Source organism: Pelobates fuscus, chromosome 11, assembly GCF_036172605.1.
Source record: "Pelobates fuscus isolate aPelFus1 chromosome 11, aPelFus1.pri, whole genome shotgun sequence".
NCBI lineage: Eukaryota > Metazoa > Chordata > Amphibia > Anura > Pelobatidae > Pelobates > Pelobates fuscus.
Window position 1 is genome coordinate 93,578,911 of NC_086327.1, and position 19,790 is coordinate 93,598,700.

The following is a 19,790-nucleotide window of genomic DNA, read 5'->3' on the forward strand; positions in this document are numbered from 1 at the left end:
CTAAATAAAGCAGTTTTAGTGTATAGATCTTTCCCCTGCAATTTCACTGCTCAATTCACTGTCATTTAGGAGTTAAATCACTATGTTTATGCAGCCCTAGCCACACCTCCCCTGGCTATGATTGACAGAGCCTGCATGAAAAAAAAACAGATGTAATTTACCTTAAATAATTGTATCTCAATCTCTAAATTGAACTGTAATCACATACAGGAGGCTCTTGCAGGGTCTAGCAAGCTATTAACATAGCAGGGGATAGGGGAATCTTAATTAAACAGAACTTGCAATAAAGAAAGCCTAAATAGGGCTCTCTTTACAGGAAGTGTTTATGGAAGGCTGTGCAAGTCACATGCAGAGAGGTGTGACTCGGGTTCATAAACAAAGGGATTTAACTCTTAAATGGCAGAGGATTGAGCAGTGAGGCTGCAGGGGCATGTTCTATACACCAAAACTGCTTCATTAAAAGGACCACTCTAGGCACCCAGACCACTTCAGCTTAATGAGGTGGTCTGGGTTCCAGGTCCCTCTAGGATTAACCCTTTTTTTAATAAACATATATGTTTATAATAGGGTTAATCCAGCCTCCAAATCCTCTAGTGGCTGTCTCACTGACAGCCGCTAGAGGCGCTTGCGTGATTCTCACTGTGAAAATCACAGTGAGAGCACGCAAGCGTCCATAGGAAAGCATTGTAAATGCTTTCCTATGAGACCGGCTGAATGCGCGCGCAGCTCTTGCTGCGCATGCGCATTCAGCGAAAGGGAGGATCGGAGGCGGAGAGGAAGAGGAGAGCTCTCCGCCCGGCGCTGGAATAAAGGTAAGTTTTAACCCTTTACTCTCCCCAGCGCCCGGCGGGAGGGGGTCCCTGAGGGTGGGGGCACCCACAGGGCACTATAATGCCAGGAAAACGAGTATGTTTTCCTGGCACTATAGTGGTCCTTTAAGCTAAAGTTGTTCAGGTGACTATAGTGTCCCTTTAAATAATGTTTGATATGCCATGGGAATTATCTACGTCCATTCTAAATAAAGTGGATAAATACAAATTGGGAGGAGTGATTTTTGGTGACTTTAAAGGGACACTATAGTCACCTGAACAACTTCAGCTTAATGAGGTTGTTTAGGTGAGTGCTACAGCTACCCGGAGCCTTTTTCTTGTAAGCACTGTATTTTCTGAGAAAATGCAGTGTTTACATTGGAAGCTTGGAACACCTCTTGTTGCAGTCAATCAGACGGCCACCAGAGGGACTTCCGAGTTCAGAGGCCCTAAAAAGGCCTCTCGTCCGATGCATTCTGGGTGAATGCATCAGACGGGCTATCAGCACACAAAGCACTGTGAACGCGCTTTGTGTGCTGACAGCCTGTCAGCACTGCTGTGGGCGTGGCTTCAGCTGACAGCTGAAGCCCGAACCCACAGGGATGCTGTCTGGCCACAATAGTGGTTGAAGGGGGGGGGGGACGGACCTACTCTCCTCCCCCCGGCCCCCACCCCTGAGCGGTGAGTGGGGGCCCTAAAAATAAGGGTGGCACATACTGCCCCCCCGGCCCCCACCCCTGTGCGGCCGGTGGGGGCACTAAAATTATCAATAAGGGGGGACCTATTGTCCCCCCCCGGCCCCCACCCCTGTGCGGTGGGTGGGGGCCTTAAAATAAAAAATAAGGGGGGGACATACTGGCCCCCCCCCCGGCCCCCACCCCTGTGCGGCGGGTGGGGGCCCTAAAATTCACAATAAGGGGGGGACCTACTGTCCCCCCCCGGCCCCCACCCCTGTGCGGCGGGTGGGGGCCCTAAAATTCACAATAAGGGGGGGGACCTACTGCCCCCCCCCCCCGGCCCCCACCCCTGAGCGGTGGGTGGGGGCCCTAAAATTCACAATAGGGGGGGGACCTACTGTCCCCCCCCGGCCCCCACCCCTGTGCGGCGGGTGGGGGCCCTAAAATTCACAATAAGGGGGGGACCTACTGTCCCCCCCCGGCCCCCACCCCTGTGCGGCGGGTGGGGGCCCTAAAATTCACAATAAGGGGGGGGACCTACTGCCCCCCCCCCCGGCCCCCACCCCTGAGCGGTGGGTGGGGGCCCTAAAATTCACAATAGGGGGGGGACCTACTGTCCCCCCCCGGCCCCCACCCCTGTGCGGCGGGTGGGGGCCCTAAATACAAAGGGGGTGGGGACCCTAGTTAACCCCCCCCCCCCCCCCCACAAAAAAAAAAACTTATCTCCCTACCTACCCCCCTCACCCTAAAAATAATGAGGGGGGACCATTAACTAAAAACCTGTAAAAAAAATGAGATAAAATCAACTTACCATTTGATGTTTTCTTTCTTCTAAAATCTTCTTTCTTCAGCCCCAAAAAAGGCCAAATAAAAATCCATAATAACCGACGCAATAAAAAAAAAAAAAAAAAAACCCGAGCGCAAAAAAAATAATCCATCTTCACCCATGGAGGGCTCCGCGCAGACTGAGCTCCGCAGGGCGGGGGAAGGCTTATAAAGCCTTGCCCCGCCCTGCAATTAGGCTAAGAACACTCTGATTGGTGGGTTTAAGCCAATCAGAGTGCTCTTTGTCATTTTACAAGCGTGGGAAAGTTCTTTGGAATTTTCCCACGCTTGTAAAATGACACAGAGCAATGTGATTGGATGGCTTGAAATCCATCCAATCACAGTGCTCTTTGTCATTTTACAAGCGTGGGAAAGTTCTTTGGAATTTTCCCACGCTTGTAAAATGACACAGAGCACTGTGATTGGATGGATTTCAAGCCATCCAATCACATTGCTCTGTGTCATTTTACAAGCGTGGGAAAATTCCAAAGAACTTTCCCACGCTTGTAAAATGACACAGAGCACTGTGATTGGATGGCTTGAAATCCATCCAATCACAGTGCTCTGTGTCATTTTACAAGCGTGGGAAAATTCCAAAGAACTTTCCCACGCTTGTAAAATGACAAAGAGCACTCTGATTGGCTTAAACCCACCAATCAGAGTGTTCTTAGCCTAATTGCAGGGCGGGGCAAGGCTTTATAAGCCTTCCCCCGCCCTGCGGAGCTCAGTCTGCGCGGAGCCCTCCATGGGTGAAGATGGATTATTTTTTTTTGCGCTCGTTTTTTTTTTTTTTTTTTTTTTTAATTGCGTCGGTTATTATGGATTTTTATTTGGCCTTTTTTGGGGCTGAAGAAAGAAGATTTTAGAAGAAAGAAAACATCGAATGGTAAGTTGATTTTATCTCATTTTTTTACAGGTTTTTAGTTAATGGTCCCCCCTCATTATTTTTAGGGTGAGGGGGGTAGGTAGGGAGATATTTTTTTTGGGGGGGGGGAGGGTTAACTAGGGTCCCCCCCCCCCTTTGTATTTAGGGCCCCCACCCACCGCTCAGGGGTGGGGGCCGGGGGGGGACAATAGGTCCCCCCCCCTTATTGATAATTTTAGGGCCCCCACCCGCCGCTCAGGGGTGGGGGCCGGGGGGGGGACAGTAGGTCCCCCCCCTTATTGATCATTTTAGGGCCCCCACCCGCCGCTCAGGGGTGGGGGCCGGGGGGGGGACAGTAGGTCCCCCCCCTTATTGATAATTGTAGGGCCCCCACCCGCCGCTCAGGGGTGGGGGCCGGGGGGGGACAGTAGGTCCCCCCCTCATTGATAATTTTAGGGCCCCCACCCGCCGCACAGGGGTGGGGGCCGGGGGGGGACAGTAGGTCCCCCCCTCATTGATAATTTTAGGGCCCCCACCCGCCGCACAGGGGTGGGGGCCGGGGGGGGGACAGTAGGTCCCCCCCTCATTTATAATTTTAGGGCCCCCACCCGCCGCACAGGGCGGGTGGGGGCCCTAAATTATTATTGATAATTTTAGAAAGCGAGCTGAGCTGTCAGTCAGACAGCTCAGCTCGCGAACGCGCATTCCGCGCACATGCGCGGTAAAGCGCTCAGGTTCTTCATAGGGCGGCATTCAATGCCGCTCTATGAAGAACGCGATTGGTCCAGCGCGAAGCCGTCCCATTGGGCCCCGCGATTTCGTCATTTTGACGAAAAAGGGGGCGCGGCCTAGCGGGGAGCTCGGCGCTGGAACGGAGGTAAGTTTTTAATATAAAAACACCGATTTTTTTTTTTTTAATGAATGAAAGTTCATATAAAAGCAAGAAGGAAGGCTGGGGGACCTGTCTTTCTTGCTTTTATATGGTGACTATAGAGTCCCTTTAATTTTAATTTTATTATTTGTATTATTATTCAGCTCACAACACTTCTACTTGCATTGATACTTTATTTATTTACATTACCTCAAGATTTCTTTAAAAAAATAAATCGTCTAACCATCCGGAAGTCCCTCTAGTAACTGTTTGATAGACAGCCACTAGAGGTGGAGTTAACCCTGCAATGTAATTATTGCAGTTTCTGCAATAATTACAATTGCAGGGTTAAGGGGCCTGGGACACTGCACCCAGACCACTTCACAATGTGCTAAAGTGGTCTGGGTGCCTATAGTGTCCCAATAATGTTTAAATGCATCTTTTTATCAGATTAAATAGTTTAGGTGGATTGGAAAACTTTTCATGTTTATGTTCCCCTTCTTTCATTAACTTTACTGCATCGTTCATGAATCTATGGATTTCTGCTTCTGTGAAGCCTCTAGATTAATCTCCAAAATATTTTCCTGCAGGTGATGACACTAAAGACGTACAGGAACATTCTCCCCAGGTTTTTTGGGAGATGAAAGGAGAGACATGTGAAATAATAAGTCGATTGAGTCTAAAAAGTCATAAAAACTGTAAGGCCTTTTAAGAGTAAAGTGGAGCTCTCACCTTAACAGAAGGCTAACCATGTTGGAAAGCATTTCTCACAGAGAAACTCTCCAAACACCCTGTAGTCATATAGGTGTAGCAGCTTTTAATTTCCTTAATAAGATTTCAAATTTGTGCAAAAATAAACAATTAAGCAGGTCCATGTGCAGTAGTGCTGTCAGATGGCATTGGAATGCATATGCAGCCTGTACAGAGATTCTCGAGCTGTTCACATGCTGTAGGTATGCCCTTCTTACTGCCTTCCAGACCTGTATTTAATGCTTTGCCACCAAGGAACGCAGCCTATGAAGTTCCAAGCTTGTTATCTGTGAACACCACATGGGCCATGCAGAATAATACTGACACCCTGCATTAAAGGATGAAGGCTAGGAGAATTCCAGCTGCATGTCGATGATTCCAAAATCCAGTCAGATTGCAGCAAGTTGCTATGCCATTATTCAACTGAGTAGCTCCATCTAGCACACAGTACAGGAAATAACTGATCCATCTTGGAGAGACCTGGATTAAAGAAACACTATAGGATCAGGAACACAAACATATTTTCCTGACCCTATAGTGATAAAAGAACCATATAGCCCCACTGGCTCCCCCTTGCCCTCATAAATATATAATATACAGTACAATCTTAACTTTATTCCAGTCTGCTGCTGCTGGCCCTGATCTGCCTGCTTGGCTGACATAATCAGAAGTGTTGATCTCAGTCAATCACAATGCTATCCCATAGGACAGCATTGGATTGGTTGTGTCAAGGAGGCAGATCGGGGACAGAGCCAGCAAAAGCCAAACAGAGCCCTGGCCAATCATCATCTCCTCATAGATGTGTATTGAATCAATGCATCTCTACGAGGAAAGCTCAGTGTCTCCATGCAGTGGGTGGAGACACAAAATGTCAGTGCTGTACACTGTTCAGCACTGCCCAGGAGGCACCTCCATTAGCTATCTGATAAGTGGTCAGTGAAGGTATCACTAGGCTGTATTGTAAACACTGCCTTTTGTCTGGAAAAAAAAAAAAAGTGTTTACTGCAAAAAGCCTGATGCGACTGATTGTAATTGTTCTGGTGACTATAGTGTCCATTTAAGTTACCCGAGGAGGGAGGGAGTAAGGATATTGCATGGATAACCCAATATTTTAAATTTCCATTGCTTCTGTTTGTAGGTTACCTGTCTGATCGAAAGGCGAATACTCATTTGTGTACTAACGCTACACGAAAGTAAAAATAAAATAAAAATTATATATATATATATATAAAAGAATTGAAGACAGGAGCACTCTCTGGGATTTTTCAAATTTGTATTAATAAGTGAAATTAATCGTCTTGATAAAGGCCCAGAAGGGTCGAAACGTTGATGTAGAGGTGGTGATTACTTATTAATACAAATTTGAAAAATCCCAGAGAGTGCTCCTGTCTTCAATTCTTTTACATGTCTGCTGGGATGCACCCGGGTATGTGTCTGTGGATTACTACTATTGGAGGTTGAGTGCCAGAGGTTGGATCTTGTTTTATATATATATATATATATATATATATATATATATATATATATATATATATATATATATATATATATATACATACACACATATACACACATCTTTAAGCCTCCCCCTTTTTGCCTGTGACATCATAGAAAAAACATACTTTTGTTATAGAAATATTTGCATTACATTCACGTCCCCTTCCCCTGTCCAGTTCTCTTTAAGGGTGCCTGAGACATGAGTGCAGAAGTCAGTGGCTCTGGTAAACCTCTGCTGCTGTTATCTGAAATATACATAGCAACAAAAAATGCTGGACATGAGTTTATGGAACAAGACAAGACGTTTTCTGGCCTGGGAGTGGCTCTGTGCAAGTGCTACTTGCCTCTACAGTAGCAGAAGCATTGATTCTCTCCTTTTTATATATCTATACAGTGCCTTTAAAAGTCTAGATTATGAAGGGAATTTCCAAAACAACCTTGAGTAATACAACCACACTTTAAATACTGTATTCTTCAAGTCTTGAAACTTCAGACACAAGTTTAACAATTCAACTTTTCTCTGCAGTTTGGAAATAATTTGAAGATCCCAGTCATATTTCTAATAAAAACATATTTACAAATCAGTCATCAGTCTACTATTTGAAAGGTGAATTGTTTTTTGGGGAAAAAAATATTGATCAATCCAATGTCCTGTCCTAATGTGTTTTACACCCCACCTCCTATAGAATGTAAGCTCGATTGAGCAGGGTCCTCTTCAACCTATTGTTCCTGTAAGTTTATTTGTAATTGTCCTATTTATAGTTAAATCCCCTCTCATAATATTGTAAAGCGCTACTGAATCTGTTGGCGCTATATAAATGGCAATAATAATAATAATAATAATAATAATAATAATAATAATGCCTTAAATATATATATATATAAACAGTTTTGCTCACCTTCATGTCAGAGGTAGTTTATAATCAACAGTTTTGGCCCAACAATCTACAGCTCTGCTTCAGACAATAAGCTAATAAAAGTGCTCACTTTTGTCTTTAGTTTGAGAATACACAAGAGTTAGTTTTATTATTAATTATCTATAGGCAATCATGGTACACCACTATTACATATGTTTGTGGATTACATAATTAAAAATATTAAATGTGATTTTTGAAAGCTGCAACAGAAAATATGTATGAACCAATGTTTTTGTTAGTCTAAAAGGACAGAAACAATATGACTGTATACAAATATATATAAAAAAAAAAACAAAAAACACACCTCTTAAACCTTTAACCCAATTTCTAAATACTTCTGCAAATTTTTCTCTTACGGTTTTTTCTTTCTGTGTCTGACTAAGCACATTTTAAGGGCAGGAAGTTTGATAACAGTGTGGTAATGACAGCTGTCAAACTAGCATTCATAAGTGAGGTCAGGAAATGGTATGCCTTTATTCTTCAATATAAAAAAAAAAAAAAAAACGGCAACATTGTGGCAACTTGTTTACAGTTGGCCATTTCCCAGCAAAATAATCATGAGTATAATACAGATTGTATATTTGTAAATATGAAACAATATTTATAAGGCACTTTTGTTTCTACATATTAAAGTGGAGATTTATAAAATAATGCAAAACAAACATGCTTGCAGACAGTCTTCTCGTCTTAGCAATAGCACAATTCAGACAGACCATAGATGCAAACAACCCAGTGGTGAAAATCTTATCTAACTCACTACTGCAGCACTGACATTGACCAGTCTGCAGAGGGACCACACAATCCAATCATGGAGAATAACTCAAATCTTGTGGTTTATCCAAGTGAAAGTGCTTCTAATTTCACAGCAATGCAGGGTGGAGAATTGGGTGGTTAGGAATATAATGTTGAAAGGGGGGTGAGGGTGACAAATGATGATACAGCAGATCCCCAATGTTTTGTAGTAAGCATCACAATGCTGTTACCATTACAACATAATAAGAGAGATGCTGCATTGAATACAATGTATAAACAATACAGTGCATGGGTTCAACACCCCACAGTAAATAAATAGAACTGTGCATGGATTCTGGCCACTGCAGTATCTGCTGGATGGCAAAGAAAAGGTTTATCAATGACAGATTTTGCAGTAATCTGTGCACCCACTGGCCTGCTTTGAGCACCACCTGCTAGATAGAGGATGTGGTTTGAAAAGAGCTGAGCTACAATCGACTCAGTAATTCCCTTCTGCAAAGCTGCAGTATGCAGCCAGTAAAGGGGGTTGTCTGCTAAACACCTTAGAGCACTGGCTCTGCACCCAGTTACATCAAGGGGAGCACATTTTATAAGACATACCTTAACTACAGTTTTATTCTTTTAACATTTAATTATATTAGCATAAAAAGACATATCCAATTGTGCATTCCATTAAAAAAAAAAAAAAAAAAAAAAATTACAAATGGACACGGCTAAGGTTAACCCTAATATCCCTGTAATCTTTCACTTTTGCTCTCAAATAATATAGAAATGGTTTGCTGTAACACAAGCAGGCACTGCAGCTGATGTGGACTAAGGTTCTCATGATTCTCAGCCAACCATGCAGGTAGCTGAGCATCCTAAGAAGTGTGAGTCACAACATCCCAAGTGCCAAATTACTGACATGCACATACTTTCTACTAATTATAGTTTACAGACACTTTTAAGTGCATGGGTCAATAGTAGCTAATGGGTTAGAAAAATATACACAACCTGTTTACTTTAGACTATCACAGACATATTTATATAAAAATTCCCATGCAGACTGCATACATTTAGGTATTCCAGGCTGTTCTCCTTACATATACACTTTAATGTTACATATGAAGATGCTGCCAGATTCATTGTTTTGCATTACACAACTTCATCATGCTGATGGGCAGAACATGAAATGCAATATGCAGGATTCACAGTTTACCATAAATATTCAATGCAGCCCTTGTATTATTCCCCATTTTATTAATTTTCTCCCAGTGTTGGATTTCATGCACTGTTCATCATATTAAGAATTGCTATTTGTATGAATAATAACAAGGGAGGTCTGACAGCCCCATCCAGGCAGCACAGATTATCTCAATGCACTGCCTGCCAGGCTGCCTATACAGACATGCCCCCTCCCTCCACCCCACCATCTCCCAGGGCAGACCCAGTCTGTGCCCACCTGCTCGGCTCTGCCAGCTCCTGCTCTGCCCCCAGTGCCCGGTATCCACCGCTCAGTGTGCAGACCCCGCTCACCGCTGGTACTCCCTTCACTGCTGACCTCGTGGGAGAGCAGTGCTGCAAGCCACGCCCACCGCTGGCGGATTTTGCTTAGTCTCCGCCGTACACACACAAGCCATTGGCTGGTGCAGCTGCCAGCCAAGACGGTTCTGCCGCCGGATTGGCTACCTGCTTGGCAGAGGGGCGGGCTGTTGTGTGGTCCCAGTATGGCGGCAGCTTGGGTTGGAGGGTTTTGTTGTCATTCCTCCTGACCCATTGGCATACATTGCGGGCTCTGGATTGCTGCTGCAGAGGAGTGATAAGACAGTGATGGCTAACCATGGCACCCCAACAGCTTCCTAGTCTTGTCTCAAGCACCATGTAAAATGTAATTTATAAAATAAAAATAGATAAATGTGGGGGTGCCAAGCAGGTGTACCCAAAAGGTAGATCCACAGAGATTGTAAAACGACAGCTCCCATGATGCTCAGCATGCCTTTAGGCTGGCAAAGCATCATGGGAGCTGTAGTTCTACATCTGGGGGTCTGCCTTTTGGGAACCCCTAGTCTACAGGCTCCATGTCAGGCTTCCCCAAACTCCGGCCCTCCAGATGTTGCTGAACTGCAACTCCCATGATTCTCAGCCTATCTATTTCATTCATAGAATCGCGGGAGTTGTAGTTCAGCAACATCTGGAGGGCCAGAGTTTGGGGAAGCCTGACATGGAGCCTGACATGGGTTTGGGGGAAGCCTGCTTTATGTCAACACTGGTGCACATCACTCTATCCAGAGGTTTGGAATCTTCAGCACTCCAGATGTTATGAACTACATCTCCCATTATGCTCTTACAGGCAGTCCTAATGCTGGCAAAGCATCATGGGAGGTGTAGTCCATACCATCTGGAGTGCAGGTTTAGTTTGCCTATCCCTGTACTGTACTTATTGCACTTTTATCAGCCCCAGCTCCCTTTACAGACCACAAATAAGAGATATTTGCCAATGCCAACATCTTCTAACCTGTTATGCATGGGTTCTCAAACTCTGACCCTCCAGATGTTGCTGAACTACAACTCCCATGATTCTCTGGCTATCTATGTAATTCGAAGAATCATGGGAGTTGTAGTTCAGCAACATCTGGGGGGCCGGAGTTTTGGGGACCCGTGCTGTTATGGTTTACCAGGCAGCTGTGGACTGCTACTCCCATGCTGCGCAGCCACCACACAACCTTTTCTATGGCACACCAGACAGCTGTGCACCACAACTCCTGTGCTGCTCAGTCAGTCACAGCGCTGAGCATCATGGGGAACGTAGTCCGCATTAACCTGAGTGCCCACAAAGCCAGGAGCCCAAAGAGCAATCAGTGACTGACTGGCAGGGTGTTAGGCTGCAGGAGAGCCACTAACCGACGCCGAGAGGGTTAATGCGCTCTGGAGGACGGTCTCTCCCGCCGTTATGATGCACTCTAATCTCTAAATGACGGGCAGGGGGACGCCCTGTCTCTGCCCGAGCCACAGCGGATTAGAGAAGCCGCAGAGGCCGCAGGAGCGGCGCGTCCATCGCCGTCTCCATGGTTACACGATGCCAGCTGGTGGAAGATACCAAGTGACACGGTTTCAGAAGGGGGAGGGAGGGGGGCGGATCCTGGTAAACATAGTAAAATATTATCATCATGCCCCTCGCGTCCTCCCTGCCGGCATACAATCAAATTGTACAATCTAAGGGCAAAGGGATTTTATCAAAATATAAACTGAGAGGGATCACAGCAGGAATGGTTTCTCCACCATGCACAGCGCACCCCCCTGTGTGGGGGTTACATTAATGCGGCTCACAGTCAGTGGAAGATGGCGGCGCAGTGGCAATGAATGGAGGTAGGGGCTGTGTTATGGGGGTCTGGGTGGGCTTCATGCACCCCCTGCACAGTCACACTCACTGATATGGGACTTTAACCCTCTATAGTCAGAGCAAGAGATAAATAAAGCACCAGGATACGGGGACAATCTGTGTTTCACACATTCTACAGTCTGCTAGTGGGTCCAGACCCAAAATCAGGTCCCTATGTTTAATATTGGGTCTCCATTATATATATATAGAGTTAAATGATCAGAACAAATGCTTTGCTGTAGCAGTGCCTCCTTGGTGCTAGAACTACACTGCAGACACTGGAAGAATCTTATAAAGTTGTTTTGGTATAATTAAGTACTATAACCACTATGTGAATCAACGTTCTAGTCTGAGAATACAAGGGTTCTGGTATACTGAGATGGAAAGGGCATGGCCAGCGTGCTGCAGTGGTTATGGTGTGCAGAGTTCCTTAGAACTGCCCCGCACAAAACTGATAACTCGTTTACAAACCTGTAGGTGCATGTTTCTCCCGTTAGGAATATCTTTTGTGCACTTTGTCCTAGAATTTTAAATTCAATATAAATTCCCAGCAATTCTCAGTTTAGTATCTGATCCTGAAAATTCAACATGTGGGAGTTCCCCAATTAACATTAATCAGAAGAAAACAAAGCAAAACTGAAAGAAATTAAGAATGTATGTTCCCACAACTATATCTATATTTGCATTGTTATTACTCCACATATAAACAAGTATCTCTGCCTTGACACTGTTTGCACATAAATAACTACACTGAATGTTTTCATTTGGCTTCTTATTGAGTAGAACTCATCTCCTCTATTGATCATGAAACGTGTTTAAAGGGGAAAAAAAAAGTACAATTTAGCAAAACAATATAAATTAAACAATTGTTTGTCTTTTTCCTGCAGGAAAATTCTAGCCGTAGCCTTAGGTTTCTAAAATTGAAACACAAAAGGGGGTGCAAACCACTTGTGAACACTTCCCCATGCAGTCTTGCAGGGTTATTCACTTAAGTGAGAATATAAAGGGATGCCACAGTAATTTTACATTTATAGTCAAATTAGATGAACTGAGAGCATAGGTGACTTAGAAAACATTTCAATTTTGTTTACGTTTACCTTAAATTTGAAATTCACTTTGAATTCTCACTGTAGTGAATAACCCTGTTGAAGTGGTCCAATGTAATTAAGCATACTGAATAAAAAAATCCTTGCTTTTTCTCTTGCACAGCGTATGGTTGGAACTAATAGTAAGGTACATTTTCTCGTTATTTCTCTTATGAAGACAGTGACCCATTGCTTCAGGGCTTTAGAAAAAAAAAATCACTTGAGGCTGTAGCCTAACAAGTTTTTCAGGTTGATATTTACGAATTGATATTCAAATTAGTGCTCCAAAATGTTAATTATGCGTAAGTGTAAATGGTGGTTGGATTATGACCCCTTAGGACAGGTTTAGCATTCAATGTTTTAATTGATGTAATACGTAATTATCTAATTAATTTGGTTACTGGTTTGAATAGCAGAATGTCAGTGGTGTAAAAAAAATATTTAGCATCACATGTATAAGTAGAATGATTTGCTGTGTTTAGTATTTCATTACTTTAAAAAGGTTTATGCCAGGGCTGTGGGTTCAGAATAAAATCATAATCAAGTCTGGAATGTTTGGAGAATTCTCCCCAAAATTCTTAGCCAGCTATAAACACACTCTTGTTCTAATTTCTAATAACCCCTTTTCCATGATTCTGCGTGTTGGTGACTGAGTTGCTTTTGAAATATTTAATAAGTGATTGTTCCGTCGTAGTTCAACAATTTCTTTTTTTTTTTTATATATACATTTTTAAAAAAAATTGTACTTTATTGAGTTTCATGATAGGACTTATAGCACAAAGAAATCAACCGAGGCAGATATTTCACAAAATAAAAAAGGTTAGATAATATATGTTTACATATTACACTTAAAGCAGATTCCCCTTTATGATGCCCCCATATGCAACTTTTCAGGAACTACAGAGCCTCTAAAATTTGAAGTGTGTTCACCTAAAAGACTGTAACAATAAGAGAAAAGTAAATAAATAAAATGGTAAACAAATGTAGACCCTAGTGACCTGCACAATATCACTGATACCCCACATAGCACTACAAGTTAGAATTAAACACTTTCTTTTAAGTGCACCCATATATGTTTTTGCAGACAAAATGCACATTTATCTGACAAACTATAAGCATACATAACATTGAAGAGTCACTCTAAGTACCATCACTACTTTACACGACTGTATCACTGTTTTACAGTCCAGGACAGCTGTTTCATCTGCCGCTTTGGAGTGGAACTCCCACTAATTTATCTTGGGCATGTGTGTATGTATCTTTACTTACGGTGTAGTAATTAAGTGTTACCCTGGAAGCCTGGTTGAATATTTAAAAAAAATATATTTTCAATTATTTTTTTTGTTACGTGAAAAATAAAAACGTTTAAAGTGACTCACCCACTTGTGACATTTTTCAATATTTCATAAAGATTTAATCTATATCAAATACTGACTGTGATGGAATTGCATTGAAATTCCAACACTATCCATAGATACCATAAGACAAAGTAGGGACCACTTTGTCTTATGGTAAATCTGAAGTTGACTAAAGGCTGAGCTCCCTTGCCAATTTATGTTCAATCCCCGCAGTTGTCACTGGTGATTGCTGTGGGATTCATTAATGGTCTCGCACATCCATGAGACATCATCTATGGAGGCTCCTGTAGTCTCTCACCTTCTTTCAAAGGTCTCAATGTTCTACTACCGTGCTTCCTTACAAATGAAGCACCGGGAGCTGAAGAAGACCAAGAGGGAAAAGACGGCAGAAGCTGTGAGGGAAAGCGTCTGGTAAGGAAAACCTACCTGCCACTGCACCCCTCAGCCACCTGACCCTAACCAGAGATTTCACCTTCAGGGTTTTTATGCAAAATTTCCAAAGACCCCTGAATGTGACAGATCTCTTAAGATGTTACATGCAATGTATCCAGTATATTCTTTTGCATGGGCGTACATATAAGTAAGTAGATCTATTCACTCTTTCATGTTCACACCACAGGTGCTCAATAAGCGACATTATGGCAGTTTCTCCAGGTTTCATTGAGTGCTATCACAAAATATGCTATGATAATATAAATCCTTGGGTAGTGCGACATACATGTGCTAATTACATTACACATGAGGCTGGAAAAATAAAGAGCTGAAAGTAGACATATCAGTGAGCAGAAAAGAAGTAGCATGTGGGAGTTGATTTCACAACCTTTATATTGGAAGACTGATATTCTATCTTCAGCATTGCAAGGAGCACAGCAAGGAGATCATAAAAGTTGGGAACATTTATACAGAGGATGTCCAGACATCCTAATGCAAACTAAAAGGTCACTTCATAAACTAACTTTAGCAGCAGTCAGTGCATATCTCAGATCTATACTCAGCCAGGAAATTTTCACAAAATATTTACGTAGTATACATGTCCAGTTGCTCTGCACTTCTGCAGTGGTGTCCGTTCAGACTCTTAGGGCAGCATCTGCATGATAATTATTGCCATAATCAAGTATTTACATCTATTGCTGGTGGTTAAAGAATGAACTACTGACATTGTTTCCCTTTGGGAAAATATTAAATGGTAAGCATTAACCATACAATACTGCAGTGCTATTGTTTTATTTTCCTCTCGTTTTCCCAATATAGTGCAAACCCATTCGCTGATATTTGGTTATGTCTGTCTAAGTTGTTAGAGCAGCTGGCATGAGTAGAACTTAAAGGACCACTATAGTCATGCAGACCACTTCAGTCAATGAAATGGTCTGGGTGTCAGGTCCCCCAGGTTTTAACCCTGCAGCTGTAAACATAGCAGTTTCAGAGAAACTGCTATGTTAACATTGCAGGGTTAATCCAGCCTCTAGTGGCTGTCTTCCTGACAGCCGCTAGAGGCGCTTCCCCGATGCCCAATTTGAAAATCACATTGAGCACGCAGAAAGTCCATAAGAAAGAAATGTTCTTTTGATGCCAGAATACGGTTTACATATCTATTTTATTTGTTTACAGATATGTCTTTAAGAACAAATGCAAGTGGCAAGATGGAAGAGTGGGAGAAGATTTTTGAACAAAGTCGTGTTATCCCGCAGCATAAGAATAGAAGCAGACATTCCCTTAGTGAATCTTCAGCTTTTCAGGTTTTCATAAGAACTTTTGAAGGAACCATAATTAAACAGGTAAATTTAAGTGCATATCTGTTAGTTGACTAATACATCTATTAATAAATGCATTATTAACTGTCTAAATGTTATACTAACATGTCCGCTTTAAAGATCTGTTTTACACACAATTTGACATACTTGTTTGACATAAGGTAAAGTAGATGGCACCCACCCAGACTCCCCAGCGGTCCTGGCTGCAGGGAGAGTGAGGTAAGTTGAAAAATCCGAGTCCCCAACCACAGGCAGGGGATTCAGATTTTTACTTTTTTTTTTGCTGGATGCGGGCGTCCCTGTCCCAGCCCGCACCTGCACACCCAGCACCCTGTATCAATACTTCAATACATTGTGATCAGTTTATCTGTATTAGACGCAATACACCAGGGATCAGACCCATTCTTTGGTAAAGGTAAGGAAACGAAAAAAGGGACTCCCACAAATAAATAAATAAAACAAACCTGAAATATATTAACCATAATGTGGTCATATGGAGAAATCTGTCGATGTGCAGAGAAGGATGGGTTGTTGCTTTTTGGCCCACTTGCTAACATTGTCCTATTGTATGCCCACACATTGACATGCAAATACAACAGATTAATGCACATGCAAGTATTATTACTCAAAATGTTCCTACTAACAAGCTGGTCCTTCCTGCTTACAGTCCAGTGATTTGCATTTTTAGATACCTGCAAATATTTTTTTTTCTGAATCGGGTATAGATTTCATGAGCAAGCTATAGCAATTTGGCTACTCTTTTTACTGTTATTATCCTGTTTTTGTACATACAAGTTTAGGACATACAATTTTAGTATTAATGTGCAGTGATCAGCCACCATATCAAAACTACCTGTATAATATAGTGTAGGTCCCTTTCGTGCTGCCAAAACAGCTCTGATGCATAGAGGCATGGACTCCATAATACCTTGAACGTGTTCTGTAGGATCTGACACCGAGACATTAGCAGCAGAGCCTTTAAGTCCTGCAAGTTGCGAGATGGGGATTGTGATGAAGTGCCCTTCGCCACTTTGTCCTGGAGAGGCCTGCTTGCCTGCCTCCTCCCCTGTGACTATGGTCCTGGACTGTATTGCACTTTAAACACTATATTCGGGCATATGGATTTGTATTAGGCTGACTCTAGCCCTTTAACTATGCTGTAGGTCTGGACTGCTAATATAACTGAACAGCCGGGGGATTTATACGAATATATTGCATGGGAATACCATTACTGGAGAATGCAGCCGTTCGTATGATTTCATACGAATTCTTTGTGCTCTGAATAGGTGGCCGCCATTTCAGGACTTTACACGTGTTCGCGCCCATCTTGCGCACGAACAGCGTGGTTTGCCTGTGAACGCATGGAACTAAAATCGGATACGCAAACAGGCGAACACCGCTGAGACCTCCATGCACCCAGAACTTCGTACGGAAACTACCGAACAACCGGCCGTTCGGTAGTTATACCTAACTTGGTATGGGGATTCTAGCGATCACGGAGATGCGAATGGATGGCAAGAATTTCGTATCTTTTGTTCATACGAACGGAGACCGACCGCAAGGCCAAAACGCATGGAACTATTTTCGGCTAGTTGGTCTGTGCGGTCGGCCAAAACTTTGGAACTCTGTATCTCCCGAACCATTCATCCGAATGGGCTGATTTTTGGATATATTGTTCCCCTGCGATAAAGCTGTACCCCCTGTTTTTGGGGTACATCCAGAACTTGGGTAAAATATTGTACGTTATAATTATGTTATGTGTTTATCTGAGGGGAGGAGACGTGGGGGTGTTACCATGCGTATGATTGGTTATTTTCATCTTCCCCCTGGGAGTGTCCTGTGTGTACCTTTTTGTTATAAAAAGCAGGCTGGGTGTTCCAGTCCTCAGTTCTTCTTGACCCTTCAAAACGTAGCCTTGTCTCGTTATTGGAGGGAATTGCTGTACCACACTGGGGATTGCTATGCTCTGCATATTCCCCTGAGCTTAATCACTTAGCTCTTTTAAGAGCTTGTTCCGGATACGCTCTCCTGGAGGAGAGGTCTTCCCCACACGGTCCTGAATGCTGGAGGTTCATTCCAGGGTGGAAGGAAGATGGTGGTTGTGGTGTCGTCTGCAGTGCTTGGAGTCCTCTGTAAGTGCTAGGAGCATCCATAAACGGAGGGTACTCGGTCGGAGTACACGGAGCTCCGTTACAGGGATTTGTTGTTCCAGTATGTCCCAGAGATGCTCAATTGGATTGAGATCTGGGAAATTTGGAGGCCAAGGCAACACCATGGACTCTTTGTCATCTTCCTCAAACCATTCCTAAACAATTTTTGCAGTGTGGCAGGGTGCATTATCCTGCTGAAAGAGACCACTGCCACCCTGCTGAAAAAGGGCCACTGCCATCTATGTTGCCACGAAGGGGTGTACATGAGCTGCAACAATTACTAGGTAGGTGGCATGTGTTATAGTAACATCCACATGAATGCCAGGACCCAAGGTTTCCCAGCAGAACATTAACCAGAGCATAGCACTGCCTCCGCCAGCCTGCCTTCTTCCTATAGTGCTTCCTACTTCCATCTCTTACCCAGGTAAACGGTATGATGCAGTCATCTAGCCTACGCTATTTGGCCTTTGTCAAAGTCACTCAGATCTTTTTACTTGCCCATTTGTTTCTGCTTCCAACAAGAAATACAACATGAAATACAAGAACTGATGTTCACTTGCTGCCTAATAAATCCCATCCCTTGACAGATGCCATTTTAACAATATAATCAATGTTATTCACTGTCAGTGGTTTCAATGTTGTGACTGATCAGTGTATATTGTTCCATTGTATCTTTTAGTCTGTCTCTGTTTTTCCATGCTGGGGTTGATCTCTCAGTTTATCTCTGCTTTTACTTTTTTTACACTTGATCTGTCTCCCTATCTATTTTTCCCACATCTCTCTCTCTCTCTCTCTCTCTCATACTTCTTCTCTATCTCTCTCTCACACACACGTTCTCTGTCTTTTTCACAAAATTATCTTCATTTTTAGCTTGATCTTACTGCAATTTCAGTATTTTACTAAATTATCTTGAACTTTTTTCACTCCTTTATCTATCTGTGATCCTTTTATCTGTCTCTCATTATCCTCTCTGTTTCCCCTTTCTCCCTACTATGTCATTATCTAACCTCCAGTATCAGTCTTAAAGCCCACTCTTCGTCTATCTATATCTCATGTCAGTCTGTAGCACCAGCTAATGTAGTCCCACTGAGTGTGGCCCCCTTTATGTATGTCTTTCTCTCCCCTCAATGTCTGTCTCACCCCCTTATTTTTTTATTTTTGCTTCTCTCTCTCTGTTAAAAAAACTTTATTTTCTTACCTTTTCCCAGCACCGATGTCCCTCAGCGCTGAGTCAATACTCCGCCCCCTCCTTCGTCCCGCGACGAGCATGGTCTAATGTGCATGCGTGGCAAATGCCGCGCGCGCATTAAATCTCCCCATAGGAAAGCATTGAATTAATGCTTTCCTATGCTGAAAAATCTGACGCTGGCGGTCCTTGTGGAGAGTGTGAGGACGTCCAGCGTCAGATAATGGACCAACGGTCGGTTTTGATTCAGGAAGCCCTCTAGTAGCTGTCTGCTAGACAGCCACTGAGGGCAGACTTAGAGCTGCAATGTAAACATTACAGTTACATACATAGCATGAGCGTAAGAGTGAGAAATGAGTGGGGTTAGTCTCTATTTTTCCACTTCCTCACTAAGCTCTGAAGCCAGGGGGGGGGGGGGGGGCATAGCTTCCCCAATCTCCCCAGCACCTCCAGGTTGTAGGTACTGTCAGAGAGTGGTGCACAGTCCTTGCAATCACCCATCGTTCAAGCGTGTTCCATTGCTTCAGGCTGGATACTTGAGCCTAGTGAACTGTATTTTTCGCACCATCGCTGTAGACTAGATGGAAGACCCACAAACTCAGATAAGCTGACCAAGACTGAAGCAGAATGGAGAAATGCAAAACCTATCACCCAGTGTAGTAGGAAGCACTGTTTTACATGCTAAAATTGTAAGTGTTCAACAATACCACTCTCATCCCTTCTCAGATCATTGAAATAGTAGAGAGTTGTGAGTTTTTAAGTATAAGTTGTATTTTCTTTGCTACAGTGGAAGGCTAGGGCATGATGTGTGGTTACTATGTATGTAAATATAGTTGCTGCTTCATTGTGGTCTGATCCAGGTCTAATGAAAAGGATAATGGACACAATATTGCAGTTAAAAAGGTATTCGGTTAAAAAACCAATAAGAAACAGAGTGC

General features: G+C 43.2%; 2 protein-coding genes across 5 annotated transcripts in view; one reads left to right on the forward strand and one right to left on the reverse strand.

Annotated features, from left to right (window-relative positions):
* Positions 1 to 9,519, reverse strand: part of KCNAB2 (potassium voltage-gated channel subfamily A regulatory beta subunit 2) — a 189,977-nt gene extending 180,458 nt beyond the window's left edge. For all 4 annotated transcript variants that reach the window (XM_063436207.1, XM_063436205.1, XM_063436206.1 and 1 more), the window contains exon 1: positions 9,406 to 9,519. The gene's annotated coding sequence lies outside the window, so the exon portion shown is untranslated. The remainder of the gene's footprint in view (positions 1 to 9,405) is intronic.
* Positions 9,520 to 15,377: 5,858 nt separating this feature from the next.
* Positions 15,378 to 19,790, forward strand: part of NPHP4 (nephrocystin 4) — a 311,285-nt gene continuing 306,872 nt past the window's right edge. Inside the window, exon 1 of the mRNA XM_063435987.1 lies at positions 15,378 to 15,540. Coding sequence (XP_063292057.1) covers positions 15,406 to 15,540 — 135 coding nt within the window. The 5' untranslated portion in view covers positions 15,378 to 15,405. The remainder of the gene's footprint in view (positions 15,541 to 19,790) is intronic.